This window comes from Manis javanica, chromosome 4 (assembly GCF_040802235.1).
Source record: "Manis javanica isolate MJ-LG chromosome 4, MJ_LKY, whole genome shotgun sequence".
Lineage (NCBI taxonomy): Eukaryota > Metazoa > Chordata > Mammalia > Pholidota > Manidae > Manis > Manis javanica.
In genome coordinates, this window is record NC_133159.1 from 64,405,428 (window position 1) to 64,428,350 (window position 22,923).

At 36.3% G+C, this 22,923-nt stretch overlaps 1 protein-coding gene across 2 annotated transcripts in view; it reads left to right on the forward strand.

Moving 5' to 3' along the window:
* AK5 (adenylate kinase 5) overlaps positions 1–22,923 on the forward strand; it is a 234,247-nt gene that overhangs the window by 6,210 nt on the left and 205,114 nt on the right. Inside the window, exons 3-5 of one of the 2 annotated variants that reach the window (XM_073234163.1) lie at positions 4,122–4,217; positions 5,779–5,948; positions 6,048–6,161. In XM_073234163.1, the coding sequence (XP_073090264.1) occupies positions 4,122–4,217; positions 5,779–5,948; positions 6,048–6,161 (380 nt within the window). Of the gene's footprint in view, positions 1–4,049; positions 4,218–5,778; positions 5,949–6,047; positions 6,162–22,923 lie in introns of both variants that reach the window. The other variant, XM_017679701.3, reaches the window with a different exon arrangement.

Sequence of the window (22,923 nt, forward strand, 5' to 3'; positions counted from 1 at the left end):
AAATGACTGTTTTGCAACAAAATGCTTCTATTTTATTGTCTTATTCTATTTTATACTGTTAGTTGGCTTGCTGATATGTAGAAGCCAGGCAGCCTAAGAGTTAATAGAGAACGGTGAGGACTATGGTCAAACTATAGAGCATAATTGGAGAGAATAGTCATCACCTAAAGCAGTCAAGTACTAGTTTTGGAAAGATGTCAAGCTGAACAAAACACATCTGTGACACATCTATGGCGTTACACTGGGCTCACAACTGATGGGTTTGGAACTTCTCATCTAGCAGGGTATGCTAAAACAGGAATGAAAATGTAGGTTCAACTTTCATTTCATTAGAATTAAAATTGCTTGTTAATTTTATAGTCTCCATACCTACTAATACTCTACCAGAATTCCCACTCAGAGGTTTTCTAATTAATCATCAAACAGAACCTTTCCAGGTACTATAGTGATAAGAATGTTTTATCACACTGTTCTATATCTAGGATGTAGGCTAAGAGACAGAAAATAGTTTCTAAACTAATTTGTTCCATAATAGTATTTTATTTTATGAAGTATATCACATCTTGGTGCTTTGTAGGTTTTACCTATAATTTATGGAATAGGTTATTAAATTCAACAAAATTGCTAACTTCCCAGTAACTTACAGCATTATGATTATTTCTAGAAATAAAGAGTGATTCATGTACTTTTTGCTGAAATATTGACATATTCTAGTATGTAATTATCATGAAAATTATTCCATGAAATAAAATACTCATTTAAGTAAATTACTTTCATAAGTAAAAATATGAAAACAAGGATAAATTATTGGCTGACAGTTCTTTAAAGCTGTTTACTATAAATGTGAGAAAAGCATCGATTTTTCTGCCATATGCATCCACTTGAACAAATACTATTGCATAAGAGTTCTAGTCTCATTGCTCCACATGTCCACAGAGCTTTTCTTCTGGAATATCTAATTGTCATCTTATACTCTGTATGTCCAAAACCAAACCTACTATATATACTTCAAAACCAGCATCCCTTTCTCTTTTTCCTGTTTCCATGAAACCAGTCAATACATCAGTTAGGCAAAAAAATAACCATTTTATTGTGTCAGACACTCTGTCAGGATTGAGGGTATAGGCACCAAGAAAGAATAAATATGGCACCTTGCCCTCAGGGGAGCTTATAGTCTAGTGATAAAGTCAGGCATTTAAAAATATAATTAGAAGCACAATTGGTACTCTGGGAAATATCATATGTTGTAGAACTAACCGTGTTAACAGGGGAATGGATCCAACTTGAGCTGGGGTTCAAGGTAGGTTTCCTGGAAGATGTGATGTACTAATACTTGGATATAGAAAGCTGACTAGGTTAGTGTTAGCTAGAGGTAAACCCTTTTCCCTGTTAGCTAGAGACAGATGGAGGAAACTGAGAATCTATCAGGGTACAGAGAACAGAAATTCCTGATGGAGAGAAAGAGATGATGAATGAGAGAAGCTGAGTATTTCTGTAGGAGAAAAGAGAGAGCAGAAAAAGATACTATATGAAATGCAGTGTGCTCCTTATTCTATTAGATTTGAAACCTGGCAGCTATTTGAACTGTCACCTCCCCTCATTCCTCATAACTCAATTCTAACTGTGTCCTTCACATACAGCCACTCATCTCCATTCCCCTACGACCCCCTGGAGAGCCCTTGTCCTCCCATGAACAGGCTCCTTGCTGCTACTCTTCTTGCTCCTGGTGTCTTCCTGCTGAAATCCATTCTAATCACCACCAGATTCACTTTGTTCTTAAAAACGTATCTCATAATGTTACTTCTCTAGCCCCCAAAAATCTTCACTGGCTTTCTACCAGATTAGAGGTAAACCCTTTATCCTGATATTCAAGTCCCTCCATATTGTGGCCACATTCTACCTACCTATCTTCTGGCTTTCCAACATGGGAAACCATCTATTTCAGCAAAACTGTTCTCTCTATCATGACTTCAGCAAATCTTTATTGGATGCTGACTATGTGCCAAGCAGAGTGCTAGATCCCAGGATACAGACCTCCAGATAAGTAAGATCTCTGCTGCCATGGAACTTAACATTCCAATGGGAGAAGACAAGCAATGAATGATTCAGACACTCTCTGATGGTGAAGTGGTCAGTGCTGCACAGAACATTATTAATGTCCTTAAAGTTATCTGGGGGGCTACTCTAGATTTAAAAGTCAGTAAAATCCTCTTATAGGAGGAGACATTTAGGCTGAGGAGTGAGGGACAAGAAGCAGTTAGCCATGGGACCAACAGGGGAAGAGTGTTTCAGGCAGTGGACCGTGGGGACCAATATGGAAGCAAGCAGACAAGTAATGTGTCTCTTACACTAGTCCGGGTAAATGATGATGGCTTGGGCAAGTGTTGTAGTGGAGATGGAAAGAAGTGTATATTTGGGGTGTGTTTTGGAAATGAAGTCTATGGGAGTAGGTGTGAGAACTGAGGGAAGGAAATAATCAAGGATAAGGCCTAGAGTTTTGCCCTGTGTTGGGTGAAGCAATTCGGTTGCAAGGCAGCACAGGATGTCAGAACCAAACTATAGTCAGTGCCTTTCTTGACATAGCCCTTCCAGGAATTTTCTAAAGAATATCCACTGCCATATGCAGACTACTCTACTCTTTTTGTGGAAATAAAGTGAGTCTAGTAGGTCAGTAGTTAATGACCTCATTTGTTGTATCAGACGATGGGAAGTTCTAACTGATCAACACCTGGGACGAGATGTGAGCATTATTCCTTGCAAAAATCCAGTAGTTCAGTTTAGTTGAATCCCTCATGGAAGGCCCGGTGGCCTCCTGCATCCTTGGTACGGGTGACTTTTGGGTAGTTAGGGCTTTTCTGTGCCTCCTGGAATAATGGTACATGGGTTGAAGAAGCAAGGAGCCAGGCACTGTAAACAACTGGTTCAAACCATCTATGTGATTTGGGCTTACTATTCTCTGTCCTCTAGTTCTTTTTAATGTATCACTTGTATTTCTAGTTCTGAGTCTTTGTGTTTTATTTCTGCCAACAGGAATGTACTTTCCACATTTCACCACCTGTAGTTGTCTTTCAATGTTCAGGTCCTGCTTCTTTTGCAAGTCCTTTTCTACCACTCCAGCCCAATGGATTATTGGACTTGTGTGGTGTTTACCATAAAAGATGTTCATTTAGCACTTATCCTGCTTACTGTGCACACAAATATCAGATTGTAAGCATGTAAGTTACAGTTTGTAAGTTCTGCAGGGATAGGATTACATCTTATTCTTCTACTGAATCATCCTCAACACACTAACATGTCTGGCAATATGTGGCAAGTATTTGTTGACATTGTATATGTAAATCTTCATAGTTACATTTTCAAATTGAGATTAAAGGTAATAAATATTGGGAAAGTAAAGTTAAATGATATTGAAAGATATTCCAAACGTAGAAATCATTTGCTACCCTGTTACCTGTCTTAAAGCAATACTCTCTCTTCTGTGCATTATACCATCATACCATTCCACTGGACTAAAGTGCCTAGTTCATAGTGAATGTGTATCTGTAGCTGTTGAGTAAATGAAACCCACTCTACATAAACATTGACTCCATGGGCAGCTGCATATAGTTCTGAAAGTTGTACATTACACAACTGTAGGGACCACCATGTGCGGAGTCAAGATGTATTCAAAGTCCCAAGCAAAACTGGGCAGTTTTTAAGAAAGTTCTGCCAGGGTAGGGGTTGGTAAACAGGGGCCAAGTATGGCTTACTTCCTATTTTTATAAGTTTTATTGGAACACAAGCACATCTATTTGTTTATATAAATTGTCTAGGACTGCTTTCCTTCTGTTGTGGCCAAGCTGAGTATGAGACTGTTTGTCCCTCAAGGCCCAAAATATTGACTGTCTGGCCTTTTAAGAAAAAGTTTGCTGACCACTTAGAGGATGGGGTCTTCTTCCAGTTGAAAAAAATTAAACTCATTCAGTTTTTAAATTTCTTCTACTAATAGGTTAAGAGAAAAATACATTCTGGTTTTTTTTCCGTTTCAAAGTTATCTTACTCTTTTGCAGTAATGCCTGAAAATTCAAACTTTCCATATCGGCGGTATGATCGACTCCCTCCCATCCATCAATTCTCCATAGAAAGTGATACGGACCTCTCCGAGACTGCTGAGTTAATTGAGGAATATGAGGTTTTTGATCCTACTAGACCACGACCAAAAATCATTCTTGTTATAGGTATGAGGACAGAAAGCAAAATTCTTATACTATTACAAACCTTGTTTATATATTTACATTTTAAGGAATTATGCTGATTATATGATATATTTGCAAATATTCAGTTGTATAATGGCAAACAATAGAAATAAAAGATCAAGAGAGAGTAGATGGAAATATTTTCAATAAAACAAAAATTGCTATAATTATATAATCGAATGCCTATTTCACTTTTATAGAATTCCATTACAATGTCATAGAAATTCTCTGTAATGAATTGAAAATAAGTAATGTCTTCAAGATTTATTGTCCTGTGGTTTTATCTGTTTAATTTTTAACATGGTTGACTGAATCCATTAGAAATTTTCTAAACATGATATGTTCTTTCCCCTTTAACTCAAACTGAATTTTTATTCACTATTAACTTTAGAGGTAAAAATGAATAATAATAATATTAAAGATTCATATAAATGAATCTTCCTTATGGCAAACTGACACCTACAATGAAATCTAAGTTTTAATGTTATTAGACAAGTAAATCTAATAGAATAGTGTTATTTTATACACAGCATGTAATATCAGAGTATTAATCAAAATAATAATGATAGTTAATTTTTAAAATTGCTACTACAAATCTTATGTTGAATATGAAAATATCAGTATGTCATTTCACAAGGAATAGATAGAGGAAAATGTTTTTAATTATTTTTATAGAATCCATTTTTGACCACTGTTGTAAATTCTCACTTCCTCAAAATCTGTAAAAATCATGAAGAGACCTGTGGACATGTAGCAGAGGTGGTCCTGTCACTTTCCAAATTGAGTCAGCTTTCACAGAGACCACCAAAAGCAAAATCTAGTGTGAAATGTTCAAAGCTATTCTAGCCAGTAACTGTTAGCAGAGGATAAAATATACACAGCCCCATGCAAAGAAATACTGCTTCCAGAAGATATAATGATGATGGCAACTAGGAAAAAGGCATGCAAACAAACATATCAAGCTACAAAAAGAATTTAAGTTTGCCACCTGAGGAGAAACATTTGTATATCTCTAAGTGTAATGAAAAGAAAATTGCAAATATATTAAGCCCTGAATTGTTGAAAATAATATTGTAGAAAGAGAGTACAGAAATCTGTTTTCTAAGAGTCAAGAAGTTCTTACGGTGTATGGTAGCTACTATCATGCCATAAACCTCTATCTATTCTTGAAAGTGGCATTTTTTTATGTGTGCTAAAAATCTAAGGTCCTTGCCTAGAAGACAAGGAAATACTTTAGTAGAGGATGTAACTGCAAGTAAAGAATAATTAGAAATTATTTCACCATTTTATGATGAAATATTCTTTCAATTTTCTTTTTACTGTGGTTAGTAAAAAAAAAAAAACCATCACAACAATTCTACCCTTTGCTTGGCTAAGCCTACATTTGCTCTGCTGCCAGAGTAGCACTGAGAATAATACAGGTGAAACAGTTACCTGCCCTGGGATCTGTCTAGACTGTATGTCAAGATGAAGTTAGTAGTTATGTAAAAGGATGTTTCCTATTGTATCAGAAGGTCACAATTTTGCCTGTTTTAAATGATAGGTGGTCCAGGAAGTGGAAAGGGTACTCAAAGTTTGAAAATTGCGGAACGTTATGGATTCCAGTACATCTCAGTGGGAGAATTATTAAGAAAGAAGATCCACAGTACCAGCAGCAATAGGAAATGGAGTCTTATTGCCAAAATAATTACAACTGGAGAACTGGCCCCACAGGTACTGCTGTTTGATTCACTTCTATTTTGCAAAGATTTTTATACGAGTTGTGAGTGTAAGTATAACTGTGACTTTTCATCTTTTTTTTCTTTATAAAAGGAAACAACAATTACAGAGATAAAACAAAAACTGATGCAAATACCTGATGAAGAGGGCATTGTTATTGACGGATTTCCAAGAGATGTTGCCCAGGCTCTGTCTTTTGAGGACCAAGTAAGAATGTCTTCTTATATTTTAAATAACCTACTTTTGTAAGATTTAAAAAAAAAAGATTGGAAAACTTGCTGTTATTTTGAATGAATTCTAGTCTGAAAATGGGCAGATACATCAGTATGGATTGGCAGAAGGTCATTTCCTTGGCTCACATGCTTAAAAATTGAAGACTAATCTCTGCCAAAAAGAGAGAAAAACTATTAACAGAATTCATTTTTTATTAAAAAATACAAATCTCTCTAGCTTTATTTCCAAATGCTTTCCCAAGGATTGTATTTGTAGTCTTTAATTACTTAAAACAAGCTTTATTCAGTACTGCCCAGGGATATAAAACATCACCCAGTACTATTACTTAATTAGTGTATTAATTACATTAATTAAGGAGTCTCTCTTCATTGGGGTCTGAAATATCAAACTACCTACCTGCAACAAGGTGGCGCGCTCAGGTGCAAAACTTACTCAAATTTGAAGAAACTATACCTGTTTAATATTTAACGCCTATTTTAAAGAGAAGTAAATCAATTAAATATTTTGTGAATCTATTTAATCTTTGAAAAGCTAGTTTGACTCATGTTTCGTGTGAAATTTTAAATTACAAAATAACATGGTCATACAAATTTTAAGTCCTGGTGTAAAGTGAGAGCACATTAATACCCTCCTTCCATTCCACTGCTCCTCCTCTTCTGAGAAACAGAAATACTGTTAAGCTTGTTACATATCCTTCCAGGCCTTTTTCCTGTCATTACACACATACACACCCATGCATGTACATGTGTGTATACACATATATGAATGCATTTTTTAATTTTCATAGCTATTTCCAAACTGTCCTCCAAAACAACTTCTCCAAGTTATAGTCCCATCAATGTTGAATGAGAGTGTATTTCTCCAGACCTTTTCCAACCAGATATAATTCATATTAAAAATTTTTGCCAGCCCTCTAAGTAAAAACAGTATTTCATTCTTTAATTCACACTTCTTGAATTCCTACTAAGATTAATATATTTTCAGATACTTAGTGACCACTTGTATTTCCTCCTTGTGTGAATCACCTGCTTTCCTTTGCCCATTTTGCTACAGATTTGTTTTTCTCTTATTTAAAGAAGCTTTCAACATATTAAAGGTACTGTGTCAGAGAGGACTAAGTCAAATAAGATGTAAATTTATGTCTCATATAAAAGAAGCTGGGAATCAGGCAGCTCAAGGCCAGAAGATAGCTTCATAAAGCCTCCCTTTGGATGTTCAGATGAACTGTTTTGGGAACCCTTCTGTGCTGGAATGTCTTTCTCCCTCCTTAGGTTTCTCTGCCCACAGTAGGTCTAGAACCTCTCTCGCTAACTCACCCTAAGGGCTTAGTTCTAATTGCCCTGGCCTTTAGAGAAAAGCCAGAAAAATCAATTTTTTGTTGTTACTGGAGTTGTCACCTGATACTGCTGGTGAAATGGGTGTTGTGACCACTGTTCTGTGTGGTTCTTGGCTATTGGTGGAAGCATGATAGGCATTTCTACCCGAACTGGGCCACTCTGTGTACAGAATGGGATGCACATGGCAGACACAAACACAAAAAGTTTGATTTTCCCTCTGTTTCTTTTCAGACATGCTATGAATCTCTCTCACCTCCCTGAGGCAGGTCACATAGCTTTCCTGGTTACTTTAAAATATTAAAAGGTAGTCTCATTCTTAAGGTGTTAAAAAGATCAGTCCACAATTATATCTCAATAAAACTGGCTGGAAAAAAAATTTTTTTTTAGTAAGTCCAGTCCAATATAAACCAAACTTCAGTTTCATGTTGGGTTTAATATGTCTGCTCTCCTCAGCTCAGGCCTGGTTTAGGCTTAGAAACCTAAAGTGATGTCTCTGATGTTTCCTCATGAGAAATTCTTCCTCCTGTGGCCTGCAGCAGGACAGGCAGTGGGGAATGGGCAAGAAATGTGTAACTCTCTAGCAACACTCTCTGCATTCTGGATCAATCTATACCTTCTTTTATATAGCCTGGTCAGGGGTGATGCGCCAAGGGTCATCTGGTGGTTTGGGAACTCCTGTTACCAAGTTCTGTAGAATGGTCTGATACCTCTCTGAAGACTGTACAGTCACTTGCATTTACTGTTCTCAAATCAGGAAAAGCCAAGTTTAACACCATAGTTGGCATCGTAGCAGCCTGGAGGTTCTCATCCCCAGCTCGTGGTACAGTGATGCCCAAGATTGATGCTGCCGTTGCTGAGCTGCGGGAGTTCAGAGGGTACAGGGCAAAGCTGGGCGTTTATGGAAAGCAAAGTGTTAGGTCAGCCCTGATTACTCCACTCCTTACCTAGGCTCAACTCCATTTCCTCAAAATGTTGGTGGGCTTCTGCTCTTTTGGCTTCCAGTTAGTTCCAGGGACCTGTAACTATACCCAAAGTTCTTTTCTGGCTATAGATGTTAAGCTACTTAATTTTTTTGTATCTCATTTTGATGGCAGTTACTTTGAGGCATTATAGAACAGGGTTGGGTAGGAAGCCAAGATCTTTAGTGTGGGTTTTGCCTCAGGTGGTGGGTCCTATTGTTTTTTGAAAGATAGGGGCGGATGTTAATGGGGGACCTCAGAGCAATAATAGCTTGTCTTCTGTTGTTTGGAGGTATAAAGTGGTAGGTTTTTCGACCTTGTAAGATCATAAATTACCCCATACTTTCTTTTCTCTTTATCTTCTTGTGAGTTAGCCAATTCTTTTTTGGTTTATCATTTCTTGTAGTATGTTGCTAAACACAACAGAAAGCATTCAACACATACTAACAATTCTAGTTCTTTCTAGCCATTTCTTCTCTGGCGATGGCTCCATTGGAACATGGTCTACCTTCCAAGTTACCACAAGTAATAGTTGTGCCAAATATTTTGCAATAGTTTAACAAGAGTCATCAACTTTGCAGCTTAAAATATCTGTGCCCTTAGTACCCAAGCAAACCAATGCCACATTATTTTAGTTTTTGTTATAGCATTGACCCACTTATATTTATATTGTCTGTATTATTTAGAGTAAATCCAAGTTTCTATTATACAAAGACACAATGATACAGTGACATAACATGGACAGTTATTTCCTTGTCTAAAGCTGCCTCACCATGAGCTTCAGTCCTCACGTTCACTCAGGGATGCTGCAGGTTCTTTGCAAATCATGGTTCCTCCAACCCCTAGAGCAATGGGTCTCAAATTTTTGGTTGTAGGACCCCATCACATTTTGAAAAATTTTTTAAAACCTCAAAAACTTTTCATTTACATGGAATATGTCTATTGGTATTTATCAGAAGAGAAATTAAGGCCATGATATTTAAAATATTTATTGTCATTTAAAATAATAAATCTATGCAGGTTTACATAAATAACACATTTTTATAAAAAGTAACCATATTTTCCAAAACTGAAAAAAAGAGTGACAAGAGAAGCATTGCTTTACATTTTTGTAAATCTCTTTTTAGATTAATAGAAGAAAACTGGATTTTTATGTCAGCTGTTGCATTCCAGCTGCTATGATACCCAGTTTCATGTAGCCACTGGAAAACCACATTTACATTTGTGAGAATGAGAGTGAAAAAGATACATATTTCTTAGTTGCAGTATGAAAATAGTTTTGACCTGTGGTCTCCCTGAAAGGGTCTCAGCAATCCCCAGGGGTCTTAAGGCACACTTTGATAGCCACTGTCCTAGGGCATGGCTGACATCTGCCTGGTGAAGGTGAGGTCACATCTGCAAGGCTGAAAGCTTCCAGCTGGTTGGAAGGGGGAAAGGAGTGCACAGGGTAGATACTTACATGCCAGACCTCAAGGCAGCACACATCCCTTCTCACAGTACATTGATGAGCACTTAAGTCACATGGCTACATCCTAACTATGAGGAAGGTTGGGAAATGTAGTCATGTGGTCAGGCATGGGCCTGGCTACAGGGTTGTTATTATGGAAGAAGGGAAAACAGATCTTGAGAGTCAACCAGAATTTTCTACCACAAGCAACATGCTGTGCATAGTTCCACCTTTCCTTCCCTCCCTTACTTCTCAGCTCAAGAGCCATGCTGTCCAACTCTCAGACCTACCTGAAAGGAGAAGGGCAGACGGGGACTCTCTTTATCACTATTGCCCTGGATCTCCTCTTTGAAGTTCATAGCAGTTCCTTCCTATCTGAAAAAATTTCTTCTCACCTTTGGCCTAATTATTAAAAAAGAGATCACAGATTTATGAGGAGAAAGGAATCAAAATGGGCAAGAGTGGAAAGTCTTAAGATCTCTTCACTACCCACCAAAAATACTGCATAGTCAAGATTTCACTGGATAGCCCACAGTGAAAACCTAAGTAAATGGTTTTTTAAAGGTTCTAGAATTTCATATTCCATGGGATAAGGGTGGAAAGAAAAGCTAGATTTCTGCATAGTACGGTAAAGCTGAAACCAATAACTCCCTGGTGCTAGTTTTAAAAGTGGAGGAAAGCCTATACTAAATCTGTTGGGAAAACAACTGGCAGTAATTAACAATATATTCTACTATCTGGCCCAACTAATTTTCCAATTTTATAAATTTACATATGCATTCTATGTGCTGGACTGCTTCCTATTTCCCACAGGGATCTGCTCCTGCTATTTCCTCAGTGCTATGTATTATCTCCTAACTTGTTTCTTTCACTGTGTATTCTGATTTTGATTTCTGTATGTGTTGATACATATAGACCTAGCTCATTCTTGTAACTGCTTCATAGTGGCACATTCTATAAATATATCATATTTTAGAAGACATTCACATTGTTTTAAAATTTCTTCTGTTGCCAACAATATGTGAGCAAAATCCCTGTGAGCAAAAACATTTACCTTTGCATATGTCACAAAGAACTCTCATAAATATTTCTAGAAATAGATTTTCTAAGGTAGATGGCATATATATGTGTGGGGGGGTTTTTTGCATTGTTGAATTTTATTTTATTTTTTTAATTGATATAGTTGATATACAATATTGCTTTCAATTATACACTTTTCTAAATGCTCACCACAATAAGTGTGGTTGCCATCTGCACAGTATTATTGACTATATTCCCTATGCTGTACTTCATCCTTGTGACTTATTTTGTAATTGGATGTTTATGCCTCTTTATTCCCTTCACCTATTTCACCCATCCCCCCACTGCCCTCCCCTATGATGACAATCAGTCTGTTCTCAATGTTTGAGTCTATTTCTGTTTTGTTTGTTTCTCATTTTGTATTTTAGATTCCACATATAAGAGAAATCATATGGCAATTGTCTTTCTCTGTCTTATTTCAGCACAGTATCCTCTACATCCATTCATATTGTTGCAAATGACAAGATTTCATTGTATTTTATGGCTGAATGATAATATTCCATTGTATAAATATACCACATCTTTTTTTATCTTTTCATCTATTGATGCATACTTAGGTTGCTTCCATATCTTGGCTATTATAAATAATGCTGTGATAAACATAGGAGTATATATCTTTTCAAATTAATCAGCACCACTAAACCAGCCTCACAACAAAGGCTAAAAGGACTTCTTTAAAAGGAAAAGAAAAGGCTATAACTAGATGCAAGGAAATTATTAAGAGAAAAAATTTCACTGGTGAAAGCAAGCATGTAGCAAAGGTACATCAATGGCTAGATCATCCAGACAGAACATCAATAAAGCAATAGTGGCTTTGAATGACACATTAGATGAAATGGCCTTAATAGATATATACAAAACATTCTATCCAAAAGCAGCAGAATTGTAAAAGCTAGTGTGAAAGTTAAAAGACAAAAGCAGTAAAATTAATTATTTCTAAGAATTAGTTAAGGGAATCACTAAATAAAAATGTGCACACAAAGACATCATATACATAAAACATGGAGGAGGGGGCATAAAAAATGGAGTTCTCTTATAATGCATTCAAACTTAAGTGACCATCGACTAAATATAGATGGCTCTACTGGTAAGACATCATAAATAAACACCATGGGCACCACAAAACTGGACCTATCACAGGTACCCCCAAAAAAGAGAAAGGAGTCCAACCATAACACTAAAGAGAGTCATCACTCACAAGTGAAGAGAGCAAGAGAAGAAAGGATCAGAAAAGAATGACAAAACAACTAGAAAATATTTAACAAAATGGCAGTAGGTACATACCTATCAATAATTACTTTAAATGTGAATGGACTGAATGCTCCAATCAGAAGAAACAGGTGACTGGATAAAAACAAAAAAGACCCATTTATATGCTGTTTATAAGTGATTCACTTCAGACCTAAGGATACACACATACTGAAACTGAAGGGTTGGAAAAAGGTATCCCGTGCAAATGGAAGTGAGAAAAAGCTGAGGTGGCAATCCTTAGATAAAGTACACTTTAAAACAAAGACTGTAATAAGAGACAAAGAAGGACATTACATAATAATTAAGGGCTCAAGCTCAATCAGCAAGAAGATACTACAATTATAAGTATCTACGTGCCCAACAGAGAAGCACCTAATTGTATAAAGCAAATATTAACAGACATAAAAGGAGATATTGACGGTAATTTATTAATAATTAGGGGACTTTAACACCTCACTTACATCAATGGCTAGATCATCCAGACAGAAAATCAATAAAGAAATAGTGACTTTGAATGACACATTAGATGAATGGCCTTAATAGATATATACAAAAACCTTCCATCCAAAAGCAGCAGAATACTCATTCATTTCAAGGGGAACGTACTCCGGGATAGATCACATATTAGGCCACGAAACAAACAATAAATTTAAGAAGACTGAAATCATACAAAGCATCTTTTCCAACCACAATGGTATGAAACTGGAAATTTATTACAAGAAATACTTTTAAATCTATGTTTTAGATTTTGAAAAATATATTAAAAAGTAGTCTTTGATTTCTTCTTTCCCATTTCCCCACATCTCACTAATACTTAATTTCAGATTTTTATTTTAGGCTACCTGATGGATTGGAAATGTTTTTGTATTGCTATTTTAATTTGCATTCTCCCAATCACTAGTAAAATGAAACAATTTTTAAATGTGTGTATTGGCCATCTGTTTCTCCTCTTTTGAAAATTGCCAAAACATAATCTTGGTACTTTTTTCTGGTGGATTGAGTTATTATTATTGATGTGGACAACTAAATACTAATCCTTTGCTATATATCTTGACTATATTTTCTTCCATTTATATTTTTCTAAATCATGTTTGAGAAACATAAAGAAGTATGTCCTATCTTCTGTCTTATAGATGTTTTAAATTTTTGTATGGTATATTTATCAGTATTTTCCTTTTGGCTTTTGCATTTAGATCTTAACAAGAGTTCCCTGTAGTCTCATAAAAATATCCTGTATCTTCCTAGTTATTTTTTATTTTATTTTGAAGGTCCAAATATTCTATCTGCTTTAATTGCTGTGTATAGTGTGAGGTAGAGATAGGTTTTATTTTATGTTTTAAATGGAAATAAAAAATGTATCCAGTAGTCCAAAGATCATTTGTTAACCAGCACATCTTTTCCTCACTGAAACGACTTAACTCCTGTATAGACGTGAGTCTGCTATATGGTTTCTGTGCTCACTTCTTTAGAGTATTAATATGTTTCTGCATCAATATCATGGTTTCAGTTGAAGAACTCTAAATTATATCCTGATGTCTGGAGGATAGTCTCCTCCCTTTCTTTCCTATATTGGTTACGCCTACATGTTTACTCTTGAGGAACTTTAGAATCAGTTTGTCAGACTCATAAAAACCTTTGAGATGTTTATTTGAATTTCAATATAGATTATGTGATATATAGATTAATTTTCAGAGAAGGGATATCATGCCATCCATGAACATTGACATATCCTTCCCTTTATTCAGGTCATGTTTTACATTCTGCAGTAAGTAGTTTTATAGTTTTCCATAGAAAAATCTACAGTTTTTGTTAGCTTTATTCATAATTTTACTATTATTGTGAATGAGCTACTTTTGTTCTAACCAGCACTTGGTGCTCCATTGATATTTGTGGAATTTTTATTTGTGTTTGTGAGTGTGTCTGTCTAGCTGTCTGTCTCTCTCTGAGGCAGGCCTCTGCTGTGTTCTCCTTAGAGCAGGGCTGGCTCATTCATACTGTAAATTCCCATCCATTCTCCTTCCTTGCTCACCATACCATCCCCAGGACCCCAACACCTGCCCTGCTGATTCATCACATTCCTTTACTGTATTGGGTTCTGTTATAAAATGTTTGTGGATTTAAACTGGAAAATAAATATTAGTGTTACAGATATCCAGAAAAGGAAGGATCCAGGTAATAGCTTAAAAAGTGATCTTTAGTTCAATTTCTCAGATCCTCATGTAAATCAGTAGTGTTGGTTATAATGTTAATGGAGTACAATGGAGTACAATGGATTTTGATTCTCATTTATATTTGCTTTTGGCAAATTTCCTGATCCTCTTGAGACTTTCGGTGTTTTCCTTTCAGGAACAAGGATAATAATACCTCACAGGATTGTTGTGAAGATTAAGATCAAGTACCTATAGTTCTTAGCACAGTGTGTGGTTCATAGTAGCCACTCAACAAAGGGACGTGATTATTACTCTTAGACATGCTGAGAATAATAAATATTCCATAGATTTATACAGTGGAAGGGCCCTCACCAGCAGTTCCCTTCTCTTTCTCAGAGACTTTGGAGGCAAAAGGACCTTCTGGTTCTTTCCAGGGGCTGTTTTTCAAATTCATGATGGAGCTCTTGGAGGCCACCTTGATAGTTGATGCAGCCCAGAACAGCTCTACCTTTTTATTTTATGTTAGAGGTGCTGGGTAAGACTCTTGGCGGAAACTTTTCTATTACTAAAAATGGCTGGAACCTCTGCAGTGATCTGTCAGCTGGAGTCCTGGGGCATTCACACTGTGGGGAGAAGCCCCATCAGTGGTGGTATTCTCAGTGCTCATACTTGGTTTTACATATTTAAACAAAACCCAAACTACCCCCATTTTGTGTGTCCTTTTTTGATTCCACCCAGTTTTCTTCCCAGTTTCTCCCCACCTAGGAATGGTACCACAGAGCTTCCTCCTTCCCTAGCTAGGCTTGCGCATCCGTGTCCATGAGATTTTCATGTGGGGAGGCGTGGTGCCCCCAGCTGCCTTGTTCAGGACCTGTGCAGAACTTCTTGATGATAATGCTGGTTGGTTTATTTCCAAGTGTAACCAATAAATATTTTATGTTTCTGTGATCCAAATGTCCCAAAGATCCAGACTTTTACTTTCTATTGTATTTATAGATACCAGCTGATGTTCAACTGACCTGATTTTTCCACTGCTCCTAGGCTTTTGATTCTGTTTTCAGTACAAAGTATATTTCTAGAAATTTATATTTGAATGTACACATTTTATAATTTATTTTTATTGTGTTATCACTTTATTCTCTAACATTAGCTGTAGTTATTCAACTTCACAGGTAAAGAAACTGAAGCTCAGAGAAGTTAAGTAACTTGCCTAAAGCCACCAGCAAGCAAACAGAGCTAGGGTTCCAAGGGACGAGATGCAAATATTCTAGATCACTAGGTTTATCTAACTTTGAGATTATAAACTGGCAGCCATCAGGCTGAATATAGGCTTCAGATAATTTTTTAAATGTGTGCCAAATTCTAAAATTAGAAATTTCATATTAAAAAGCAGATTTCTGGCTTGTCTTGAAATCTTGGCAGTTGGATAGCTTCCAGTCTACATTCCTACATCTAAGTGGTGCTGTTGTCCTTAGAAGTGTAGGTGCTCTCTAGCTCACAGCGGTTCCCACTCCCCTCCCCACCGGCTGCTGTCTCACCTTTGCATCATTAGCCTGGCCCTTAAAAGGCCCCAGAGTCCATCCCCTACTGTGCCACTTGTTCTCCTGTTGTCTCAACTGTGCCTGATTTTAATTGTTGTTTTGCCACAAAGAAATACCTGAAAAAGATATACAGACCTTACATAGGTAACATATGACTGACATGGTGGAGCCACACTGTAAGTCTATTTAGTAAAATCTGGGAAGCCTAATTTCTCTTTCTTGTCAAATTAAAAATATTAATTTAAGCAGAAGATACAATATTTCTTCCTGCTCTCCAGTTCATCATCTTAAGCCATCTCCTGGGGCACATGTACTTACTGAAGGAATCATGGACCAGGGAAGTAAATATGTTAGATTCATAGCACAGGTCATTTGGGAACCAACTGCAGTAATGGCTTCTTTAACACAAATTCAAACTCTTGTTTAAGTCGTATGTTCACTATGGTTTGTTTCCTAAGGTGTGTTATTCATAACTTTGAAGTGTAATCGTTGTAGTTAAAGTACAGATGCTTAGTAACAGTAGGCACTGAGCGTTTTTCCTCGAGTTGTAGTGGTGTGGTCAAGGAAGAGATGCAACAGGGAAGGGATTTTAAAGTCCTGCCCCAAGACATCTTAGCTTTCACTAGTGCTTAGGGAGTATTTTTAAATAGAGTAACGGACTCCAGATTATCCCTAAAATGATGCCACTCTTACTCATTTGCACTCCTCAGGTTTCTTGGGGGAGAGACAAAGGACTCCTTGTGCTTCCAAGGTTTGTGGCCCATGAGCATACACCCTTGTGATTTCCATTTATCATACCTTGTGCAATAAAAGAGGGTGAAGCCTGCTGGAGCAGGTATATATGGCTACCATTAATTTTTTTTTCTGTTGATTTCCCCTAGGACCTATAATTTAGCCTCAGCTTTGCCATTTTAAAAGAGCCTAAAAATGAGTTAGCTTCTGAGTTTGAGTGAGCTTGGATGTATGAAACATTCTCAACTAGATAAATATAGGTTTTTAAAAAAACTTAGAGATAAAAGAAAATCAAGCCTTAGAGGGCTGTCATTTCACTGGCATACTGAATTGATTTGACAGACTCATAATTTGATTTGCTGTTCCTAAGGGGGACAAATGTGATTTGCTCCTAAGGAGGGGTGATTTAATTTTAATTACACAAAATTTTTTTTCTAAGCATTAGCAGTTTCATGAAAAAGATTAAAGAAAATGTGTATTTTTCCCCTGAAACTAATAACTTAGAAGCTTGCCTAATAATTAGGTTTTGAAATTGAGAATATATTTCTAGATGATTATTCATTTATTTTTATTGCAATGTGCTGTGACTACAAGACCATTAAAGTTAAAAGATTGATGATTTTTTTATAATTGCCCTACATAAAGTGAAAGAACAATTTCCAGATTTCACACAGACATAAAATCAGAGTCACTTTGACTTTGCTTGTGTAAATTAGGTACTCTTGCTGCAAAACAAATCATCCAAAACTCAGTGGCTTAAAATAATATTTATAATTTCACATGTTTTCTGTGAGTCAGGAAATCAAGAACTGCTCAGCTAGTTGGTTTTGACTCTAGATCTCTCATGACAGCACATTTAAATGGTGATTACAGTTCGGCTTTGTACTCACATGTCTGATACTTGGTTTGGGAAGACACACAGCTGGAGGCTGGAGCCGCTGGAGTTTCTCAGACATCTCTTCTTATCCTGCTGCATGGATGTCTCAGGGTGGCCAGACTTCACAGCTGCTCAGGGCTCCAAACATATGTACCTCAGAAGAACCAAAGGAAGCCCTCTCACCTTTTCTGTGTATGACTAGCTTCAAAAGTCATACATTGTTTTTACCACTTCCTGTTTGTTAGAAGTAAATCATTAAGACTGGACCATATTCAAGGAGAGGGAAATCAGAATCCACTATTTTTTAAATAGGGAGTGTCAGAAAATAATATGTTTTAAAGCATTACACCATGGCACTCAGTAAATAAGCACATGCTTATTTTCACTTTGCTCCTATCTGTTTCCTCTTCATTAATTTTTGTCCTAGTCTTTTCATGCCAGGTGCTCATTTCCATCTACTTGGACTTGACTTCACTTTCTACCTTCCTTGTCCTTATGTTCTCCACATACAGCCTGTGCTGTGTCCTGTGGCCAGATGAACTTTTCTAAAGACCACTGTCATTAATTCATTCTTCTGGGTGAGACCCACTAATGCCAGTCGTCCACAAGCATGTTTCTCCCTATATGGTTTGTATCAGAATCTGGCTCATGCCTTGTTAAAAAATGCAGATAGTTCATGTCCCTTCATAGAATTACCGAATTAGAATTTCTTGTGGGAGGAACCCAAGAATCTGCAAGTTAAGTTAAAAACCGTTGGCAAAGCTGATCTTTAAGCACACTAAAGTGCAGACTTTAATTTAGTGTTTCATAGCACACAGTAAAGGTTCTCATCCATAGCATGTTGCCATAGTTATAGAGCAAGTGGGCTGTTGCTAATAATACTGACGCTGAAATTAGACACATCTACAGTTATCCCAATAAAGTCATCTTCACTAATCTTCACACTTACTTCCCTGAATAGGAGAGAAATTTCTTAGAATGGGAGGAATTTCATCTAAAATGTGCTCTCAGTATTAATGTCTTAAGGTTCTGTGTCTCTGTGAAATCACTGCCCCATGAGATCTGAGCCAGACTTAACTTGCCTTACCACCATCCTTTGAACACAGTTTGTCCTTGCTCCCTCGCTATTTGTCTTTCTTTGACAGTTGTTTTTATTGCTTATCAAACATCACCTTCTCCTGGACACCTTCCCTTAGGATCCCAAGCCTGGGAGATTACTCTCAGCTTGTTTAGCAAAATATGTTACTATCTATAACTTTTATGTGCACTTGTCATATAGTACCTTAAATCATTAACTATTAGTTCATCAGATTGCTGTGTCAGTGAGGTTCCAACAGGAAAGATTTGGCACACTCAAATAAATTAAACAGAAGAGTTTTTAATAAAGGAACTATTGAAAAGGTGTGCATAGGACATAAGGACAGTACAAAGGATAGTTCAGTATCACAAAGCTGGTAAAAGTGGGATCTGTTACCATCTGATGTTCCTTACAGATTCAAGAAGGGGGAGCAGTTACTTGAACCCAGAAAAAAGACAGATACATGAAACAGGCTTCCTTATAGGAGCCTTGACCTTTGGTAGAGAGAGGTAGCCACCCTGTGATGACCCCACAGGATGGGAGCTAAGGGAATGAATATCCAGACTTTCCTCCTCTCTCTTCCTCTGATCTCTTGCTGATGCTTACCACAGGCCAAAACCAGCTGGAAGCCAGAGGGCAAGAGAACCCACACTGATCTTTCCAGAAGAGCCAACCATCCAGGGCACAGGGCTGAGGAGAGAATGATGGAGAATAGAGCTAGAGAGACAAAGGGGAAGTGTACAGTACAGCTGCAAATTCATGAAGGCAGAAGTCTTGCATCTACTTTTTATCTTTCTCACAGCATTATAATATACTATTTATAGTAGTTCAGTAACTATATCTTCATTCTCTTATGCCAGCATACATTGGTTTCATTTCTCTAAAAAGTTTGATAAGGATAAGTGACAACAGCTTTTCCAGTGTTAACATTTTGTATCTTTTGCACAGTGATTCACTCAAACACAAACTACTGTATTTCCTTGATTTCCAGGCCCAGTTCCCTTAATAGGAAAAGCCTGATCCTTGAGCAAATGCAGATACATTTATAATTTGAGTCTCCTAAGTAATCACCAAAAATATAAATTCAAATTAAATTGGCTGTCATATATTTTGGAAGCCCAAGATACTATGCTCAGATTCCTCAGATCCTATCAGTTTAGCCTCACTGACTATAAGCACATTACATTCTGTATAGAGTAAATATGTGCACAAGTACGCCCCATGTTATGAGAAAATAATGTCAGAGATGCTGAAATTCTAAAAATAAACATGGTAATTGTTTACACTACAAAGGTACCCTAACCTTTACAGGAAAATTTCAGCTGGGATTTTTGTTACTTAGGTAGAAATGAACATACTTTCTTTTTATAAGAGATGCATTTAAAAAATAAAGACACAGGTTGAAAATAAAGAACAGAAAAAGATATACCATGCAAATACTAAACATAAGAAAGTTAGAGTGACTTTAATGATATTAGGTAAAGTAGACTTTAAGACAAAAAGTATTACCAGAGAGAAAGAGGAACATTTCATAATGATAGAAGGGTCAAGTCTCAGAAACACAAAAATTATAAATGTGTATATATATTTAATAAAATTTCAAAATCCATGAATCAAATAATTGACAGAAACAAAGGGAGAACTAGACAAATCCACACTCATAATTGAAAATTTTAGAATCCTTTCTAGTATTTGATGTAAAAATTAGGTGAAATATCAGTAAGGACCTGAAAGATCTGAGGAACAATAATTATAACTAAATCACAATATCCAACAATTGCACAATAAGCATTGTTTTCAAGTGCACATGGAACCTTCATCAAGTCCATAATGTAAATCTGAATAAAGTTTAAAAGTTTGAAATCTTGTATAATGTATTATTTTACCACAATGGCAGAAAAAACATTTGACAATAGCCCGCATTGGCTCATGAAAAAAAACTTGACAAATTGGGAACCAAAGGGAATTCTTTTAATCTGATAAGAGGCATCTATGAAAAAACCTATAGCTAATATACTCAATGATGAAATATTGAGTTCTTTCTCCTTAAGACTGTGAACAGCAGAGATATCCACTCTTACCACTTCTATTGAATACTCTACTGGAGGTTCTAAATAATGCACTGTGACAAGAAAAATTAAAGGCATAAATAAGAAAAGGAAGAAGTAAAACTGTTCTAGTGGATGACATGATTGTTTGCAAAGAAAATCCTAAAGAATCTACAAAATGATTACCAAAACTGATAAATTTAGCAAGATCACAGAATATAAGGTCAATGTACAATCAAGTGTAGTACTATATATTAGCAGCAAATTTTTATGAATTTTAAAAACAGGGTGAGCCAGCTCTGGCTTGTTGTTGAACTTCCCATGATGATTCCTTATTAAAATATTGACTTAGAAAGATAATATTTCATTTTTAAAAGCATTATTCAAATACACAGTCATTGGTTTGTTTGTATATGTGGATGGTTTAGAGGGAATTATGCTTACATTTGCCTCAGAAAAGTGGTAGTGACTAATTTTTTAATTTGGTGTGTAGCCCTTGATTATTGCATTTAATCTGGTGTAGTCCTCAATTATTATTTTTCTCCCATGAATCATGGCCAAAAAATATCTTCCCATTCATTCCTGAAATAATGCCTCCATGAGTACACAGATGCATAGAAGCACAAATTTTAGAGGCTACTTTATCCTGCATACTGTAGTTACAATGGTCCCAGCCTCTGGGGATTGTTGAATAATTGCAGAGGCAAATAAAACTAGGCTAAATTAGCATTTTCTCAATCAACTGACAGCAAAAGTACAGCTTTTACTACATGAAAATTCTTGGTTTTTTTTTTTAAACCTTGGTAAAAACTTGGTAGTTACTGATCTAATTTATAAATTAGAAAATTAAGGCTCAGAGAAGTTAAGTGACTGGCTGAGTTTCAGAAATGTAGTTAATGTGAGAGCTAAAATAAGCAACCTAAACTTCTATGTCCAGTGCTCTTTCTACCCAACTATGTTATTGTCCTGAAAAACTAAAAAGGTTTTGAGTGTAGTTTCAAAGGACTGGGACTTACCATCCAAACAAACCTCTCTGGTGTTAGATTCAAAAGGAAATCCCCAAAGTGTTTTGAGCAATAGATAACATATTAAAATGAATTTTTAATTTCCCAAAGAGTCTACTTTGAAGGAAAAATCACATTTAGTTTTACAAGTTCTGTTATATTTACTCATTAATATTACTTATGCACATTTTAAACACAATTTTACTGAATGAATGAGTAAATGAGTGAGTGAATAATAAAATGGGTAATGGTCTCAAATCTCTGGTGGGTCTTTCCATTCTATTAAAATTTAACAATAATCTTCTGGAAATTCACCTAAGTATGTTTTACTTGAACTACCAAATATTCTAATAAAGTCAATCCTTTGTGCAGTATGTATGTATGTGTATACATACACAGTAGGTAGGTAGGTAGGTAGATTAGATTAGATAGATAGGAAGAAAGAAATACACACAGAAAGAGAGAGAGGAGAGAAATATTTGGAAAGGGTTTCCAGCTCAGTTTTGTTTCTCCCCAAATCACTCATATATTTCAAAGCACTAAATTAATAATCGAAAAATATCCTGTTAGAGCGATTATACTTCAGTGCTCCGGCTCCCTGTGAGAGCAGAAAGGCCAAGGTGAAGACAGCTGCTACTATGGCCAAAAGAGACTCAGAGGTCTGGTTTCAGCTCAGTGTTACCAGCACAATTTGAAAAGATCCATTCTTACCATAGCTGTTGTCTTCTAGAGCCTTAGAAAATTACCTATTTACAATGGGAAAGTAAGTTAAAGATTAGCTGCTGAAAACTCTGAACAGAACTTTAAAAGTAGACATCAACAATTTTGAGAAATATCTTTACTCGTTTTAATAAAAATACTTCTTCTGTCCACCACTACTTAGCATTAAAAATCCAATTGAGAGAAAAAGAGAGAGGATAGGAGTGTGTGTGTGTGTGTGTGTGTGTGTGTGTGTGTGATTTTCATTATGGCTACAGAATTAGACTGAAACTAAATTTCACGTATGGCTTACGGAGCCACCTTGCTTGTGTGTATAAACCAGCAGTGGCAAAAAAATTTCATCTTTGTGTCCTACATTCAAATGGCAAATGGTTCCCTGGCCTGCCACGTGAAGAAGAATTTTACCGCTGAATTCAGAGTGCTGTGGTAATTAGCAATGATGATTTTTTGCCCATCCCAGACAGAAAGTCTTCAGGGTGGGCCATGTCTGTGGTGCATAGACTGGATGTTA